At 54.1% G+C, this 19,542-nt stretch overlaps 1 protein-coding gene across 1 annotated transcript in view; it reads left to right on the forward strand.

The window, feature by feature from the left end:
* ALOX5 (arachidonate 5-lipoxygenase) overlaps window positions 1-17,376 on the forward strand; it is a 42,332-nt gene extending 24,956 nt beyond the window's left edge. Inside the window, exons 7-14 of the mRNA XM_075934522.1 lie at window positions 1,227-1,373; window positions 1,458-1,661; window positions 2,762-2,848; window positions 5,369-5,547; window positions 7,929-8,050; window positions 11,080-11,180; window positions 14,675-14,845; window positions 15,446-17,376. Of these exons, the coding sequence (XP_075790637.1) occupies window positions 1,227-1,373; window positions 1,458-1,661; window positions 2,762-2,848; window positions 5,369-5,547; window positions 7,929-8,050; window positions 11,080-11,180; window positions 14,675-14,845; window positions 15,446-15,625 (1,191 nt within the window). The 3' untranslated portion in view covers window positions 15,626-17,376. The remainder of the gene's footprint in view (window positions 1-1,226; window positions 1,374-1,457; window positions 1,662-2,761; window positions 2,849-5,368; window positions 5,548-7,928; window positions 8,051-11,079; window positions 11,181-14,674; window positions 14,846-15,445) is intronic.
* Window positions 17,377-19,542: the final 2,166 nt, after the last annotated feature.

Raw genomic sequence — 19,542 nt, forward strand, 5'->3', positions numbered from 1 at the left:
GAGGAGAAAGGCCACGTCTATGCTACAAGTTTTTTCAGCAGACGATATGCTAATGAGGGACTCATTAGCATAAGTCGTGACATCATTAGCATATTTTCTGCCATGTCTTTTCGCGCAAGGGGTTTTTGCGCAAAAAGAAGCAGTGGAGCTGCTTCCGTTTTGTGCAAAAATCCCATTTTGTGCAAGATCCTTATGCCGGTCCCAGAGAATAAGGAAAAGCATTTTGCTTGTTTCCATAGCATAAGAACTAGGGGTCACCAAATGAAATGAATAGGTAGCAGGTTTAAAACAAACCAAAAGAAGTGTTTCTTCACCCAGCGTGCCGTCAACCTGTGGAACTCCTTGCCAGGGGAGGTTGTGAAGACCAGGGCTTTTACAGGGTGCAAAAAAGAGCTAGATAAATTCGTGGAGTTGGGTCCATCAATACTTAAAATTCTGCAGTACAGTTCTTTGGTTGATCATTTACAGTTGACCAACAGAGGAGCATTCCGACAGTACTCTCAGCCAAGAATGTGTTTTCAAGATTTCTGAGTTATTGCACACCACCCATGCATCCCAAGCCTCTTCCAGGTTTTAAAATAATGCAGGTGCTAAACAACCTGTGGAACTCCTTGCCAGAGGAGGTTGTGAACACCGGAACTTTAACAGGGTTAAAAAAAAGACTAGATAAATTCATGGAGGTTAGGTCCTTTAATACTTGTTAGCCAGGATGGGTAGGAATGGTGCCCTAGTGTCTGTTTGTCAGGGGCTGGGAATGGGAGACAGGGATGGGATTGCTTGATTCCCTGTTCTGTTCCCTCCCTCTGGGGCACCTGGCATTGGCCGCTGTGGGCGGACAGGGCACTGGGCTAGTTGGACCTTTGGTCTGACCCAGTCTGGCTGTTCTTCTGTTCTCTCGTGCATGAGAAAAGTCAGGCTGGATAAAATGCTCCAGAAAGATGCACAATTGGTTAAGCAAACAGCCCGCCTAGGAAAGAGTTTGGTCTTTAAATGGCAAGTTACACAAGGCCCAGCCAGTCCACAATGACCCGGCAGAAACTGATTTCTGACTGACCGGGATTAGCAGAAACTTCCCACCTGGGCAGATACTCTATGAGAGTCCCCTAGGGGGGATCTTGCTCCTTTGCCAGAGCATCTGATCCTGGACGCTGCCAGAGACGGGATACTCTGAGCTGGTGGGTCCGTTCCCTCCCGTGGCTCCCATGTTCCCTTTTCTCTGTCTCCAGCAAGGGAACGTTTTCCTAGTGAATTACCAGCTGCTGGATGGCATCGATGCCAATAAAACAGACCCGTGCACGCTGCAGTACCTGGCTGCCCCCATCTGCTTGCTGTACAAGAACCTGGAGAATAAGATCGTCCCTATCGCAATCCAGGTACGCGCGAGGCCTGAGCCGCGAACGGGGCACCGGGCCGTGGGATGAGCCCTGTTCTAACCGTGATTGTTTTAACCCCTTCAGATCAATCAGACCCCCGGCCCGGATAATCCCATTTTCCTCCCGTCCGATGCCAAATACGACTGGTTACTGGCCAAGATTTGGGTTCGCTCTGCAGATTTCCACATGCACCAGACCGTGACCCATCTCCTGCGGACACACTTAATTTCCGAAGTGTTTGGGATCGCCATGTTCCGGCAGCTGCCGGCGGTGCACCCCCTGTACAAGGTAGGCAGCCACCCCAGTCCGGGGGGCGGGCGCCCGCGGTGGCGCCCCGACGCAATGAAACCGCCTGGCGCACCCGGTCGCGCGGCCTGTCCCGTGCCAGCGTGGTCACGGGGCTTTGTGAGAAGAAGCCGGGGCGAGGTCCCGGGCGAGCGCCGCATCCACCACAGCGGCGACCCGTCCCCGACGGGCGCCAAGCCCCCAGGCCAAGCGGGGAGGGAGGCGGGTCACGCAGGCTGCCCAGCTGGGAGCTGGGGGGGTCCCGCACTGCCCACAGTGACGGAAAGGCAGGGCCCACCCCCCATCTGGGCTAGCCCTGTGGGAAAGGGAGGGGCCCCCACCCCTGGGTCCGAGTGGGGACCAGGGTCCCCCGCTGCCTGCGAGGGGGGAGCAGCTATTGGAGCCCTCTGCCAGCCACGGGGGCTGGGAGCTGTCGGGGTCTCCCCCCATCACCTGCAGGGGCTGGGAGCTGTCGGGGTCTCCCCCCATCACCTGCAGGGGCTGGGAGCTGTTGGGGTCTCCCCCCATCACCTGCAGGGGCTGGGAGCTGTCGGGGTCTCCCCCCATCACCTGCAGGGGCTGGGAGCTGTCGGGGTCTCCCCCCATCACCTGCAGGGGCTGGGAGCAGTTGGGGTTCCCCCTGCCACACGCAGGGGTTGGGGTCCCACTCACCACCCATAGTGATTGGGGAACAGTTGGGGTTCCCCCCACCATCAGCCTCAAGGCCTGGGAAGCAGTCGGGGTTCCCCCTGCCCGCCCCAGGGGTTGGGAGCAGTCGGGGTTTCCCCTGCCACCTGAAGAGGTTGGGAGCAGTTGGGGTTCCCCCCGCGGCCCATCGGGACTGGGGAATGGTCGGGGTTGCCCCCACCATCAGCCGCAGTGTGTGGGAAGCAGTCGGGGTTCCCCTCACAGCCCTGAGAAGCTGTTGGGGCTCCTCCCACCACCACCCACAGGGGCTGGGGAGCAGTTGAGGTCCCCCCCCACTGCAGTGGCTCGGCTGCTGAGGTGCCCCAGTGTCACAGTGGTCCCCAGACGTCCTGGCTTCCATGAGCTCTGAGGTAACCGCAGCTTTCGCTCTGCTCCTTTCTCCACCCCCCCCGCAGCTCCTGGTCCCCCACGTGCGCTTCACAATCGCCATCAACACCAAAGCCCGCGAGCAACTCATCTGTGAGTGCGGGCTCTTCGACAAGGTGAGGCAACTCCGCCGTGTGTCAGCCGGCCCCAGCTCTGCGGCCCGTCTGCTCGCTGCACGGCGTGCTCCCTTCTCTGGAGCGCTCCGGCGGCTTCCTTGTGCACAAAGGTGCACGGGAGTTTCACAAATGCCTGAAGTGCACCAGCGAGTGCAGGCCACGTGACGCTCCTGCCTTTCACTGATCGATTCAACATGGAACATAGCGTATGCTCTAGTGGCTGTTGGGATGGCAGGAACTGAGCTTAATGAACATACAAGCACCCAAATGCATATATCGGTCTCAGACGACGTCTACACTACGAGTTTTCTCGGCAAAAAATATGCTAATGAGGGGCTCATTTGCATGAGTCACAATCTGATTTGCATATTTTCTGCTGATCCGTTTTTGCACGAGGGGTTTTTGCACAAAAATCCTTTTTTCCACAAGATCCTTATGCCTCAAAAAAGGAGGTATACCAATCTTGCGGAAAAGGGGGTTTTGCGCAAAAATCAAGTGTCCACACTGCTTGTTTTTGCGCAAAAAACCCTAGCGCAAAAACGGATCGTCAGAAAATATGCAAATGAGATCATGACTCATGCAAAACTCATAGCGTAGATGTAACCTCGGAGGGGAAGCCGGGTGACTTTGTATCCTCAAAAACAAGCAGGTGTCCTGGGGCATCTTAAACACTTAACAGGTTTATTTGAGCGAAACCTTTTGTGGGTAAAACCCACTTCGTCAGCTGAATGTGACAATTTCCCTTGCCTTTGACAGCCACATTTTTATATCGAAAGCTATGAATGGGATGCTGCCAGCCCCCTTAATTTGCTTCATTAACACAGATCCTACAATTGACAGGTACTTTTGCTGTTATATAGATTTTGGAGTCTGTATTTCCACTCCAACCCATCTGAGCAAGTGGCCTTTACCCACGAAAGCTCGTGATCCTATACATATTTGTTAGTCGCTAAGGTGCCACAGGACAGCTCATTGTTTTTAAAGTTTTAGACTCACCCGGCCCCCCTCTGAGGCAGCTTTCGATGTCATTCTTAGACTTGATTTTGGAAGTGTGCTTTGCGAGGGTGGTGGCCGATGTACTAAAAACAGTACTAGGGTCTGATAAGCAAAGGCGATAAACCTGGTCGCATTCAACACCCTGCTCGGAGTGATACTCACAGCAAGATAGGGTTCTCTGGACCAGCACTCTGGCTACATCCTGACCACCGTTTCCTTGAATTGCAAAAGCAATCATGCTCTGTTAGGTGAGGCTGAAATGTGACAGAGCTGCTGCTGGCGGCTTGCAGTTACTCCACTCTGGGCTGCAGGGGTCTCGGATCTCCCTCGCTTGGCACAACCGGATCCACTCGGACCTTGCCAGCCTGAGCGCTGGTGTCGCAGAGGCACAGCAGGCAGGTCCATGCAGAACGGCACGTGTCATGCTCCCTGCAAGAGAAACCCTGCCATAGCCTGGCACAGAATGAGTAAGCCATGAAAATGAGATAAATGCCGTGTGAAAAGCTGCACCCTGGGATGTTGACAGATTATGAGTTTGCTTCTTTCAGTATATGAGCCTCTCCTGATAGCAGTTTCCATTTGGGGTCAGATGCAGCTGATTAGGTTAAGAAGCAATTAGCGGTCAATAACAAGAGAGATTGGAAGATGGTGGGGCCAGATGGAAGAGAGGGAGAGATACGTGGGGTGAAGAAACGTTTTTTACAATCCCAGAGGGGTCGCCGCGTTAACTTTAAAAACAACTAAGGGTCCTGTGACACCCTAGAGACTTTCCAAAATATACAGAAGCATGAGCTTCTGTGGGCAAAACCCACTTCTTCAGATGCATGGGAGTCGGATGAATTCATCTCACCAAGTGGTTTTTGCCCACACAAGCTTGTGAGTCAGTATTTTTTGATAAGTCTCTACGGTGCCACAGGACTACCCGTTTTTTAAAATGTTGAATCCCAGGCTGTTACGCCGTAGCTTGTCGCGGGCGTGCCGTTCTTCCGCCTGGGATGTGAATTGTCGCCCTGAGCCCTTCGGAAATGATCCCACCTGGTTTTGGCCAAATTCTAGGTGGGGCAATTCCTCTCGAAATGCCCCTCCCGTTGGCTGCTGTATTGGCCTGCAGCTCCTGCCGTAGACGAATGTGTAACATTATGGCGTGCAGATAAGCTGCTGTCGTGTTCCGCCCCAGACGTGGCTGCATTCTGATGATAGGTCAGGTGATTCTTGGGGGCATATGATGTGGTCATGTAGAACGTTTGGCAATAAATATAAGGAATTATTCAAAGATGCTATAAGTGGGAGAAAACCAGGCTGGGAAAACCCACTCAATGAGCGGGAAAGGTCCAACCCAAAATGAGCAGGCTCAGTCTGGCTAAAACACTAGCACTTTGCAAGAAGGTTTGCATTTCCCCTGCAGAAACATGGGGGTGGGCTGTTCCCCTGCCAGCCACCGGGGAATGGACAGGACAGCACGTATGACCTCAGCCACGCGACACAGTGTCCGCCTGCTTCTGACTCATGTTTTCTGCCCCCAAGGCGAATGCCACGGGTGGAGGTGGACACGTGCAAATGGTCCAGCGAGCCACAAAAGACCTCACCTACAGTTCCCTCTGCTTCCCGGAGGCCATCAAAGCCAAGGGCATGGACAGCAAAGAGGACATTCCTTACTACTACTATCGGGATGACGGCATCAAAGTCTGGGAGGCAATAAAGAGGTAGGGGGCGCTGCGTGTCTGACCCATCTGCTCGGAAAGTTAGGGGTGGACTCTCCCTCCTGGGGGCCGGGGTTACTGGATCAAACCTGTCTGTCTCTTCTGGCAAGTAAAAAGCAGGGAGGGGTTATTGCCAGCCCTGAAAATTGAGCCTGATTTCTCGGCGCCACCCTGGGCAATTTTCCTCCTTGTGTGTCTTGACCAGCGAGAGAAATTCTGCTGGACAGATTCTGCCCCCAGGCAGCCACGTGCTTTTCACTCGGGATGTGACGGGTTGTACAAGGGTGGAATTTGGCCCCCAGATGGCGCATAATAGAACCCAGCTCCTGTTGCCAGCACTGTCACCCCAGCGAGTCGTGAGTTCAAATCCCATGTGTGGGCCGTCTCTTCTTTGGGCTTGAGGGTGACTTATTCTGGCTTGCCCCAGTTACTTCAACGGAACTGAATTGATGCTCTTGTGAACTGAAAGCACAGTTCCTGGGGGGGGTGCACTTGTCTGAAAAGCTGTGTGAGTTAAACCACTGCAACTTTGTGGTGCAGACCAGGCCTGGGTTTTGCCAGCGGGTCAGATGCTCTGAGTAAGATGTTGCATTCTTACACAGTCATTGGAATCACGCTCACTGAGTAATTTACAAGGCCGCCCACCCTCGGATTCTGCTTCTCAACTGTTCTTGTCCCCCTCACCCCCATGTCTTTAGGGTTGGGCTTTTTTAAATCCCTTTTGTCTCTGAGCATTTTCAAGGGAAGTCAGGAAAGATAAAGGCACGCAGATTGCCGGGACGTGTTTGCGTGGAAAGCATTCGTGCACGTTCTTAAGAGCAGTCGTATTTGAAAACTCTGCTTCGCATTCTTCATTCCGGTGCTCAGCTCTTGGTTCGGCCGCTGTGTATCTTGTATCTCTTGCGGCACTGCTAGATCCCGTGTGAAAGGCAAGGACGTTTCACGTGGTTGTTTTCTTGGGGGGTGCACTTGGTGGTGGGTTGGGTTGGTGGGTTTTTTCTCCCCTTTGCTGATGAATCTCACGGCTACAAACACCCACCAGTCCTTTACTGCATCCATAGCCCCCGTGGCGGCCCATGGGAGAGGGTGTCCATGTCTGGGCCTCGGTAAAATGTCCTTCTTTAGCCAGCGGTTCAGTGTATGAACTCTCACATTGTAGAGGGGAGCGTGTCCGTGACACACGGGTCTGTGAATGTGGTGTCCTGCAGGCGCACTCTTCTAAGCACTAGAGAACACCTCATTACGGCCTTGTCTGCACTGACTGGCCCCGCCAATCTACTTCAGCGACGCTGATTGCGTCCCTGAAATCGGCATGCATATCGCAGTGTTTTCTATGAGGTAAGGTCGGCAGGGGCTGCTCTCCCGTCACTGCCAGCTACTCTTCTCGTCTTGGTGGTGTACCGGCGTCGACGGGCACGTGCTCAGAGATCTATTTATCATGTCTAAGCAGACATGATAAATCGATGGCCGATGGATCGATCGCTGTAGCATCAATTCACCACGTTGTGGACAAGGCCTTAGGGTCCTCAGGCACCATATGATTCACCGTCAACACACCTTGCTCTGTTCTGATGTGGGGGGCAGATAGTGGAATCTTTCTGAGCACTCAACACATTATGCTTCTCCGTCGTAGGCCAAATGCAACCCAGTGAAAGAAAGCCAGTTCTGCCCCGAAGGGTTTGATCCTGCACTGCCCTGCATCTCAAGTCCTCTGCCTCTGTACGAGGTCAATCTAAACCACTGCCAGTGGGGTTAGCAGAGAACGGGGAGCATTTTACACCCCCCTCTGCCCGGCGGTGCCAAGGAGGAAGAGAGTGGAGAACGAGGAGAGCTTTCTCTCCGGCTGCTGCAGGGTTTTAAGAGCACTTCGCGTGCGCAGCCCTGGCTGAGGGAGGGAGTTTGCTGGACCTGTGGGAAGGGAGAGAGGATGATTGTTTAGTGCCCGGGGGTGGAGGGAGTGCCAGGTGGAGGAGGAGAGAAAGGAGGTTTGGGCAGAATGAAGGGAGTGTGAAGAAATGTCATCGAAGACCTAGGCCTCAAAGGGGAGGGCAAGAAATGCAAACTTGATGGAGAGATTGAATGGGAAGAGTCAAAGACTAGGGGTGGGGAGGTTGGAGCGACGTCTGGGTGGGCTGACGGTGGAGTGGGAAGGCCAGAGGTAATGCCAGGGCTGCAGATGACTCGGAGCTCCTAGAAGGACTCCCCACCCAAGTCATGTTGACATTGGTGAAGCCCTCTGAGATGATGGAGCCCAGCACCCTCCAGGGCCACCTGGCCGGGGAGAAAGGCCGGGTCGGAAGGGTGTGGCTGCATTTGGAGTCCTCTCTGACAAGAAATAACAGGGCCTTTCCTTCCCGCCCTTTGCTGCCTCGCTGCGGCTGCAGCTTCACGGCGGACGTGATTGATATCTATTACGAGAGCGACGAGGTCGTGTGCGAGGACGTGGAGCTCCAGGCCTTCGTCAAGGACGTCTACGTCTACGGAATGAAGGGCAACAAGTCTTCCGGTGAGCTGTGTCAGACGGGTCGGGTGCCAACCACCCCTCAGAGCCACACATCCCAGAGCCTTGTGGGACTCTCCCTCCAGGACCCCTTGTGGCTAAGGCACTGGGCTGGAACCCAGGAGATCTGGGCTCTAAACTCTCTGTCCCTCAGCTCCTGTGTGTACAGCAGGGGGGAGCGGTGCCCTTCAGATTCACTCAGTGTGGGGCGCCGCCGCCTGGCCATGACGGTTATTCCACGCTCGGGGAGAGGCGGCCCTCGCAAGGCCTTCAAAGCCGGGTTCACCTTCTGCTTCTTGGAAAGCAGCTGGCTGGGTTTGGCCCTCCCACGGGTCATGCGACTCTGGTCTCACCACCCTATACACGTATCCACCTTCCAGGAGGTGGCTTCCAGGAAGGGTGGGGAAATCTGTGCTGGTGGGAGGGGCATTCTGCACGGGAGCCCCGCCCCCTTTCCCTTGTCTCCCCCCAGCTGTCTCCCATAGGTGAACGAAAGCGGGGCAGGGCACAGCGGAGGAGACCTCTCCGCAGCGCACCCCAGGTTATACCTTGCCATAAGGGTGCCCCACGTGAATATTTCTGTTCCTCCTTCCTGAGTCCCCAGCGCGGGTTCAGAATTGTCCTTCCCCCATCTCTCACCTTCACTTAGATGCTGCCTAAGCTAGTCCTGCCTCATTGTTCCTCTGGCTGCTGGGTCATTGCTCACCACACTTTGCCTCTTTTTAGACCTAGCGCCACGGGGGTTACTCTGGTGAGGTGGTGCCCTGTTTGAGTTGTGCTTTGGCGTGAAAGCCTGAGACATAGGCCCTTGTATCGGAGGCCTGGTGTGCAACAGGACCTGCTCACAGTCAAGAACAGGACTGATAATGCAGAAATACAGATTCTTAGGAAGTACTATCGTAACGCCAACAGGCGGAACCGAACCTGCAACCTCTTGAGCTTCAAGCCAGGCGGCTCTGAGCTAAGGGTGCAGAGCAAGCTTGTTCTTTCTCTCTGTGTAGTCTAAGTGCCATGCCACAGGACAGTGAACCACACTCAGCAGCTGTGCAGAAGATGGGGGCCCACAAAGAGCTCAAAAGAAAAAAAAACTTTGCCTCTTTTGGTTACAAAAACTTGCCCCCAGAATCACAATACCCAGATTTTGGGGATCGCTGCCACCATCAACTGACTTTTATCCCTAACAAAACCAGGGGTGAACACTTGGACACACTCCTAGGGATACCCCAAACTCTTTGACCCTAAAAGAGCTTGAAAAAAGAAAAGAGGAAAACAAGCTGTAGTCTCTGGTAGCTGACCCTCAGTCAGTCACACAGATACCCGCAGACAGACCTTCCCGGACACAAGAATCCAATCATCCCCTTTAAAAAAGGGATTTTTATTACCAAACAAGAGATAAGCTTGACAAAGCAGACTTGGTTGCTAGATGTTACAGAGCCACTAAGGAAAGCAAATGAAAACACAGAGAAAAGTCTCGGGGCCCAGTGTGAGAAGGTGAATAGGGAGATAGGCAGAGATTCACTCAGAGCAGTTCAAACCAAACCACAAAGTAAAGAAAAAAAATACCCTGAAGGCAACTAGATTCATTTAGCCCTTTTACTTACTTCCAATCGTCTCTTTATTCAGTCCGCGTCCATGCCCTGAATTCCTTGGAGACACGGCAGTCCTGGCTGGGTTTAAATCATTCTGGCTGCATCTAGACTGGCATGATTTTCCGGAAATGCTTTTAATGGAAAAGTTTTCCGTTAAAAGCATTTTCGGAACAGAGCGTCTAGATTGGCACGGACACTTTTCCAAAAAAAGCACTTTTTGCAGAAAAGCATCCATGGCCAATCTAGACACGCTTTTTCGCAAAAAAGCCTCAATCGCCATTTTCGCGATCGGGGCTTTTTTGCGGAAAACAAATCTGAGCTGTCTACACTGGCCCTTTTGTGCAAAAGCTTTGCGCAAAGGGGACATTTGCCTGAATGGGAGCAGCATAGTATTTCTGCAAGAAGCACTGATTTCTTACAGTAGGAAGTCAGTGCTTTTGCGGAAATTCAAGCGGCCAATGTAGACAGCTGGCAAATTTTTCCGGAAAAGCAGCTGATTTTGCGGAAAAACTGGCCAGTCTAGACACAGCCTGTGTGTCTCTCAACTCTTGGTTTAAGTCTCCCCACACAAAGAAGCAGACAAAGAATCTTTATCCCATTCACATGTCAACACTAGCTCTATTGGTTCTCCAGCCCCCTGGCCAACACCTTTGCTAGCTACCTGAGTTTAACCCTTTAGACACCGAGTGCTGGTCAGCATTCCAGGGTTACACTAGGCACAGGGTACCCGCACCAGCACATCCAGATGTACAAGGTGATGGATGATAAATAGCCACATTAGGGGGCAGTAAATAACTATGTCAGAGGGGCAGGACTAACTTGTTTGTGTCGGGGGATAAAGATGTCTCTCCGAGGAAATATTCTTGTCTGACACGGCCTGCCGTTCACTGAGCTGGTCTGTTGTTAGGGTGTCCGCGTATTAGTGATCTGGTAGAGTCTGCTGGAGTAGCGCCACGCTTTGTCAACAAAAAAACCTGGCTGGGTGCCCTCGTCCCTTAACGAATCGCATGGCCTTTGAGTCGTTTACTTGAGATCTGCCATGCCAGCTGTCTGTGCAGGAATGGGGCACCAGCGAACACACGCGTGCTGATGAACATCTGACCACAGGGGAGTTGCCGTGACTGCTCGTTTGTGACCTTAGCTCCCGAGGATTTGGTCACATGATATAAAGTGAGATTGGTTTTAAAGATAAAAACGTCCCTTTGCCTCTTCACTTGAGGGTCTCAAAGGGCCTTGCAGAGCCTCCTGTGAGATGAATCAGTGTAGCCATTTTACAGCCGGGTTGCTGAGGACGAGAGCGGTCCCAAAGCCACCCAGGCAGCTCCGTAGCGGGAGCCAGGAACAGAAAGCCACGGGCTGCCACATGACCTACCACGGGCCGATAACCCCGGTGTGCCACAACTGATGCAAACCTCATTTCCGGCTTTCTTCTCCGCTGCCTTTCAGGATTTCCAAAGACCATCAAGACCCGCGAGAAGCTATCGGAATATCTCACCGTGGCGATATTCACCGCGTCAGCCCAGCACGCCGCTGTCAATTTCGGTCAGGTACGGGTGCAAAAGAGTTGGGCTCATTGCTGGAGCGCCCCCTCATGGCCGGGTGTGGAATAGCAGCTCTCTGCTCACGGGGCGCTTCCTGCAGACAGTCGTCCCAGTCCCACAGTGGCCTTCCTCTTCTGACGTAAAGCCCTTGGTCACGTCCTGTTTAGTCCCCGGCCTTCTGGAGAATCTAACAAGGAAATGTCCTATATGCTTATGGGCCTGTCCTATGGCCCGGATGCTGGGGCATGTGGTCCTTGCACACGCTTGGCTCAGGGCTTTCTGGTGTCCCTACCCCCTTATCTTGAGGGGCTCCGTTGCCCCGTTCCCCAGGAGACTCCAGGTTCTCTCTCTCCTCAGGGACCTTCCAAACAAGGGACCCTCTGATGAGCAGGGAAGGTCTGTCTATTCCAGCCACCCCGGCTTCCTCCCTGGGCTTCATCCTACTGTGTCCCCGGGTTCACTCTTCTCTCAGGGCCAATGCTCCCATGTGAACGCCCCCCGCCCCCCAGTACAAGCCCAGACCAACAGCCGATTCTTCCAAACCAGCTTCTGCCCTCCTCAGACATGACCTTCTGTTCCTGTCAAATGCCTCCCAGGGCTCTCTCCCCGGAAATCCGGATCTTGCCCTATTATGAGAGCTCCCGTCAGAGCCTGCTGCACCTGTGGGCCTCTAGCCAGACTTCCCTACTCCGGAGTGTAGCCCAAGGCCAACTTTCCCCCAGACTTCCTCGTTGATCCTCCAGCTGTCGCCGCTCGTTAGGCCGGCGGGTGCCTGCAGAGTTTCCCCTTTCTGCTCCGGCCTGCCCGTCTTTAAAGCAACCGGCCACCTTCTCCCCAGCTGCGATTCACCTTGAACTAAGCCTGGCTCATCCGTCCCATGGCTTCTTGGGCCCTCGTTAACCCCTTCATTTCCTGCCTGGGGCACACACATTTCTCCTTTGCCAGAGCAGTGCTCCTCTCAGCTGGGGTGTGCGGCTGCAGGGGCTTGGAGGAGTGGGAAGCGTTGTTTTAAGTGTCCGGTTACACACTCAGCTGCCCTTCCATGCCCCCCCCCAGCCACCTGCAAGTGTCATCAAAGTCCAGGGGAACCGTGACGTCTTTTGGGGGGGGGGGGCACTTGTTTCCCTGCCTAACTGTGGATTTTGGTGCCCAACGTGAGTCCCATTGTGGTGTCAAAGTTCAGAGTATGGGCAAGATTTTCCAGCGTGCCCAAGGCCTGTTGCCAGAGGGCGCTTAGAAGGCGTCGTTCCATGGAGAGCCAATGGGATTTAGGCTCTTGGGGCATGCTGGGTAACATTTTCCAAAGTTCAATGCCCACAGTTCAGTGAAGCGGATCTCAGCCCCTGGGAGTTTCCTGAGGCCCAGGCTGGTTTGGAAATCCCACAGTGGAGCTCACCCTGCTACATGGTCACCCCCTCCCCTCCCCGGTATAGAAATATCCCAGCATGCCCTGTGCTGGCCGGGAAGTCACCACAAAACAGCTGACCTGTCAGATCCTGTTTTTCCCTCCGACACTGAATAGCTTTACAAAATAGACTGTATAATAATCTCCCCTGATCTCCTACATGGAACAAATTAAAGCCAGGTTTGAGTCGCACCAGACTGGAATCATCTTCCCGCAGGTCTGTCTGGCCTACCCGAAAAGAAAGTGCTTTCCTAAACTCAGCTAAAAGTCTCCGGGGGTCACCGTGTTAGCCTGTAACTTAAAAACAACCAACAACAAGTAGTCCTGTGGCACCTTAGAGACTAACAAAAACGTGCGTATAGTATCGTGAGCGTTCGCGGGCAAAACCCACTTCCTCCAACGAGAGTGGAGAAAAGAGGGGGAACCTCGCAATAAATAACAGAAAAAGAAGGGAGAAGGGGAAGGGAAAAATACCTAAACTCAGCTCGTCAACTCCAGTTAACCAGCCAGACTGGAAATGCCCCTTAGTAGCTCGTTTAATCCTTGTTAAAACCCCGCTAGCTTTTAACTGTGAGGGACAGCCAAGGCCCACATGGTTTTAAAGTTAGTAAACAGCAGCTGCGCTAAGTGACAAGGGGTCTTTCAAGTCACTGACCCAAGTCTAACCCCCAGCCTTCCATACCCCCCCCCGACAAACACACACACACACACACACACACACGTTTTCTTCATAGAGACAGACTCAGTGTGTTGGCCTGGAAGAACCCTACTAAAAATTGTGCCTGGCATATAGTGAAAGTGACGCTAAAGCAAGTGGTGTCAGTATGTCAGTATCCCAAACGTCCCAGGCTAGTCAAAGCTTCCAGTCTTCCTTGGCTTTGACTATATGCAACCGTTTTCGTATAGACCAGGGGTGGGGAACCTCAGGCCCCCAGCTTGCCTGAATCTGGCCCCCAAGGTTCAGGGCTACCCCCAGCAATGGAGAGCCCGTGCTGGTGCTCCACCATCACCACCCTTGCCCCACCATGGGGCAGGAGCACACAAAATCTACTAGGCTGGGTACCCCTAGGTTCTGATGTGTGAGGAGAATAGGGGGAGTGTCTTTCTCCTCAGTCGGGGGCCACGTCAGTGAGGGAGGGATAGATAGCTGGATAGATACGGGTGTGGGGATATGGAGACAGACCGATAGATAGCTAGATAGATAGATGGGGGTGTGTGGAGGGAGAGAGAGAGAGATAGTGTGTGTGGAGATAGATAGATAGATAGATAGATAGATAGATAGATAGATAGATAGATAGATAGATAGATAGATAGATAGATAGATAGATAGATAGGGTGTGTGGAGATAGATAGATAGATAGATAGATAGATAGATAGATAGATGGGGTGTGTGGGGATAGATAGATAGATAGATAGATAGATAGATAGATAGATAGATGGGGTGTGTGGGGATAGATAGATAGATAGATAGATAGATAGATAGATAAAGGGGGTGTGTGGGGATAGATAGATAGATAGATAGATAGATAGATAGAGGGGGTGTGTGGAGATAGATAGATAGATAGATAGATAGATAGATAGATAGATAGATAGATAGATAGGGGATGTGGGGTTATGTGGATAGATAGATAGACGGGGGGTTTGGAGATATATAGATAGATGGATAGATTTTGCTTGTCACTTGTGTGCAGCCCCTGACTGATTTTTCTGTGGTCAGTTGCCCCCGACCCAAGAAAGGTTCTTCACCCCTGGTTTAGGCGATGGTGCTGTAGCCGTGTTGACTCCAGGGTAGCAGAGGGCCAGATTGGGCGAGGTCACATCTTGGACCACAGTCTGTTGGCCAGAGAGACCAGCTTGTGATCTTACCAGAACTCCTCTTCTTCCGGTGCCCCGCGAGAGAGAGCTCTGTGTGAGCAGGAGAGCCTGTCTCTCTGGCCAGCAGAAGCGGGTCCAATGATAGATACGACCTCACCCACCTTGTCTCTCTAGTCTCCTGGGGCGCGGCGGCTCCAGAAACGCTGCGTCCGGGACATTCCCCCCATGTCACTGGCCGTGCTTTTCACGGCCCTCTCGTGCTGTGTCTTGTGTCGCTCAGTATGACTGGTGCTCCTGGATTCCCAACGCCCCCCCGACCATGCGGCAGCCTCCCCCCACGGAAAAGGGGACGGTCACCATCGAGCAGATTGTGGAGAGCCTGCCAGACAGGGGGCGCTCCTGTTGGCACCTCGGCGCCGTCTGGGCCTTGAGCCAGTTCCAGGAAAATGAAGTAAGTCCCAGGCCGTGGTCAGTTCTCTCAGGGGCCTGACAGCCGGGCCCTGGTCTTCCTGGCCCCTCGCTCCAGGGTTGGGCCTCCGCACCTCTCCATACCATGATTTCCCCTCCCCCACCCCTCTGTGCCTCAGTTTCCCTGGCACTTCACTATAGAACCAGAACCCCCACCCACTGTACCTCTATTTCCCCTCCAATCTTGGGGGGCCCCCATCCCATTGTGCCCTGATTTCCCTGGCCCCTCATGGTAGGGTCAGACTCTGCACCCCTATTTCCCCTCCCCACTCCCTCACGCCAGGGACCCCCCAACCCTGCTGTACCCTATTTTTCCTGGCCAGTGACAGGCCCACCCCATCCCACAGTGCCTCAATTTCCCCTCTCCAGCCAGCTACACGACGGCCAAAGGGCAGGAGGTGCAGCTGTACTTTAGAATCCAAAGGGCACCGTCAGCAGCCGGAGCCCTGATGTGTCCCAGGCTCTCGGCTGGGGGTGGAGCTCGCGTTGCCGCAGGATGGGCTGTTTAGGCGGAACAGCTGGGCCACTGGGGTTTCTTTCCAGCCTGCCCCAAGCGCGATCGCTTTGTGTCTCCTGCCGTTAGCTGTTCCTGGGCGTGTACCCCGACGAGCACTTCGTGGAGAAGCCAGTAAAAGAGGCCATAATGAAATTCAGCAAGGACCTCGGCGAGATCGTCAGCGGCATCACTGAACGGAACAAGAACAAAAAACTGCCCTACTATTACCTTTCCCCAGATCGCATCCCCAACAGCGTCGCCGTCTGAGCCGCGCGCCCGGAGAGGCGGACGGTTTGGAACGTGCCACGACAGGGGCTACCCTCGAGAGGGCCCATCAGCGTAATCAGTTTGGTTCTTACTAATCATTTTTCAGGGTGATTATTACTGGGAAACAGCCATGCCAATGTGTTCAGGAGGTTGTCTGTTTTAAATAAGCTTTTACAAATCTTAAGACCCCCTGCAGTGTTTACAAGCCTAATTGTGCGTGAGCTTGGGAAAGTTTGGCTGATGAGAAACTGACTAAAACCGGAAACTGACTGGCCTATTCACAGCGCGCATGTCGCTCAGCTTGGCCACTGAAAAGCCACATCATCCTGAGATCAAGTAAATTAGATTTTAATTCTTTCCGTTTTAATAAGTGGCAGGGGCCTCCAGAACACAGCAAATCAAATGGACTTTTTAAATGTCGTCTTTTTTAATCCGATGCTTCAACATACGTTAATCTTAATCGTAAACTTCCTGATTTGGGACCAGAAATAGAAGCCGGAAAACATCACTGTGTGTGTTCATGGGAAGTGGTGTGAGCTCGCATGGGAGGAAGGTTTCAGTCATTTTTTTGTATTGGGGTGTTATCTTTCTTCGTGAAGATTTAAAAGTTCTCCTTTCAGTGTCTTGCAGCAGTTATTTTCAATTGTCTCATCTGGACAGACTTTGTGCCAGCACAGCAATAAACGCAGACGGAGAAGTGATTTTGTGCTGTTTGCTGTCGGGGGTGGGTGGTTTTAAGGGTTTTTGGTTCTCCTTTTTTTTTTTTTTTTTCCTGTTTAGCTCTGTACAGTATAGCTCGGTATTTGGAAAGGAAGATCTGAGCTCCTAAAGCAAGAGGGCTGAATGGAAGAGACGGACCCTAGTTCTTCTGACATCAGCTTCTCAGTTCTCCGCCATCTTTATTGGAGGGTCTCCTTCATTAAGGAACTATTTTTTCTCGGAACCCTTGGGGTGTTGACACCAGCTTCACTGGCTGTGTGTGGGCGGGGGAGCTGACAGAATTACGGGGCCCTTGGGCAGTGGGGGCGTGTCTCTACATGCCCAAAAGGGGCGGAGTCTTGGGCATAATGGGCAGGGTATAAGAGAGAGATTTCCCATGGCGATTCTAAATGGCCCGGGGTTCTGACGACTGCCACGGCCGTAGGAGCAGCTAGGAGTCCTGGGCCCATTAGAATTGCCGGGGCCCGAGATAACTGCCCCTTCCCTCCCTCCCTTCCTCGGTGGGTCTGACTGTGGGCATGTATATAAGATGCAGAAACGGGGCCCCATTGTGCACCTATAAGCAAGATCAGGGCCGTGGAAATCTCTGTGTGTTGTGCTTCCCTGGCCTTTTAGCTGAAAATCCCAACCCTGAATCTTGAATCTTCCCAGCATCTAATCAATAACTAGAGCCGCTTCTACCTGAGAGTTCGAGGTGGGACGAGTGTGCGAAACGCCCCTGGACCGGTGTGAGGACTGTTTGGTGGCATCTTGCATGGTCCCACTTTTCTTCATTGGGGTCGCTAGACTCAAACAATATGTACACTGGCTCTGGGCGTGGGGGGGGGTGTAATTGACACAGTAAACACGACTGAAGAAATGTGATTATAGACACATACAAGGAAGGTTTGTGCTTTTATTAATGACACTCTTCTCCCCAACTTTGTTCCCTGAAATATACCCTTGTGCTCTTCCCATATGTACTTGCCATAGAGAAAAGTCTGTTTTGCTACGAGAATAAAACTGAGCAAGAAAATAGGTCGGACAGTATTTTATTTCTCCCCATCAACCATGAGCGACCATTCCAGAGGCGCCATTCTTGCCGAAAGCCAACAGCTGCACTGGCTCTTTACGGATTAGTATAGGTTGCAGTTTAGGAGTGGTCACACGCCTGCACTTAAAGATATACGGCCATTAGCACTATTAGCAGACAAACTGGTGCCGTTACAACAGGTCTAGCGTTTGGCCCTCTTCATGGCGTCTTCCCAACCCTGGCTTGTAGAAAGGGAAATCTGACTCGCTGTCATGCGCTTTACACTGTAACCTGGTTTTTTCCCCAGCCAAGTATCAGTTACTGAGGAAGGTAAAACCACTTCCTTCTGGTTTATTTCAAGTGGGTGTGCTTTCCGTTGAGCACAGACGTGTGTGTGCTGGGCAGCAGCGGGGTGCATGCTGGGGATCAGCTCTCGCTGCGTGCAAGTCATACAACACGCAACCCAATGTTGCTATGAAATGCCGCAGCCACTGCGCTCCCTCCGGTATTTGGTGCACGGCCGCAGATTGTGAAACCAAGCTGCAGGGTCCGCCCGTGCGTTTCGGTCATTACAAACATTTCAAAGTAACAGCCAGGAGACGCTCGCACCGTCGGGTCCCTGTCTGTGGCGCTCGGGGGATAAACGCAGCGTTTCTAGGTATAGCAGAGCTCTGATAACGGCCAGGCTGGGCCAGCCCCAGCAGAACCGAGGTGGCCTGATGGGCCGCCCATCCCAGAGTCCAGCGAGCGGGGGGATGCACAGAGACCTGCCCTTCATACGGGCTGGAATTCAGGGCAGTAGAGGCTCCATATTTGCTGAAAGCCAGCAGACCGGAGGAATTCACCTCCTGCCCTGTCTCGGGGCAGTTCAGAGCCGTCAGGCCCAGCTCTCATCCAAACCCTCGTGGTCCTGCGGCGGGTTGGCCCCGCTCGGGGCGCCAGGAAGGAGACCGTAGAAGTCTCCTGCCTCGTTTGGCTCAGGCCCGTGAGGCACGTGCCCATCATAGCAGTCCAAGGAGATCTTCCCCTGAGCCTTCGAAACCAGGCGTGTGAGGGACGCCCACCCGGGCGACACACCTAGGCCAGTCCCCTGGGGGCCAGAGAAACGGCTCCGACGCCCCAGCCGGCTCCTGCGCCCACCGAATGCCAGTCGGCTGCTGTCACGAGGTGCTAGGAGCTGGGTCACATGCGCCCCTCACCCCTGGCCATCCTCCCGCGAGAGGGAAGCCCCTGTGGGCATCAGCGCTGCGTGTGCCGGTCGACTGCCCCCTCCTCTGGGTGCTGGCGGCCAGGCTCTGTGTCAAGCCCCTGGGCCTGGCCATGGTGGGGCTCTTGCTACATCGCACAGCCCCCCCGCCATGCCGCAGCGGCCCGGGGAGCGCTCTTCAGGCGGTTACCGCACAGACACCGTCTAGTTCTGCTCCTTCCCCAGACCCTGGTCCATTGCTTGAGGTGGCCTGGGCTGAGGGTGGGGGAGGCTCCCTGCTTAGGCTGGGGGGGCGGAGGGGGGGCAGACTGTTAGTTCTGGCAGGCCTGGGAAAATGCCCACAACAGGCTTGACCAGGCCCGGGCCTGACATCGTCTTCTGCCCCGGACAACGCCCACATCTCTTCCATTTCGGGGGGGGCAAGCCCCCCTTCCCAGCAGGATCCCCCACACACCCTGCTGTGCCACGCCCTTCGGGCAGCTCCCAGGCCTATGCAGCCGGTCTTCCAGCCCCGGCGCCTCAGTGGGGAAAGCTCCCGCCGGCACCCCAGCCTAGCAGACACCCCGGGGCTGGCTCGGGGAGGCACGTGGCCAGCCCGTCTCACTGCCCTCCTGCCTGCCCCAGGCCCCTGCGCCCTCGCCCGACCACGTCCAGCGCCACAGACTCAGGCCTGCCTCGCCAGGGCGCCCGGGCTAAGCCACCAGTGCCACAGGGCGACAGGTGTGGCCACGCTGCGCTGATGGTGGAGTCGCCTAGTGTCGGGGGGACACATCGTGTGGGCAGGGAGGGGCGCTGGTCTCTCATGCTCCTGTACTGGTCTCAGGGGAGGCGTTTCCTCAGTGGCAGGCGTGCCCCCCCACGGGCTGGGACAGAGCGAGGCGCCAGGGGCCTTTCCTGCGCCAGGGCGACGGACCTTCGGAGATGGGACTCACGTGGGGGGCTCTAGCCTGGCTCCTCAGGCACCTCCCCCCAGCGCTG

The sequence above is a fragment of the Pelodiscus sinensis genome, chromosome 8, assembly GCF_049634645.1.
Source record: "Pelodiscus sinensis isolate JC-2024 chromosome 8, ASM4963464v1, whole genome shotgun sequence".
Classification (NCBI taxonomy): domain Eukaryota; kingdom Metazoa; phylum Chordata; order Testudines; family Trionychidae; genus Pelodiscus; species Pelodiscus sinensis.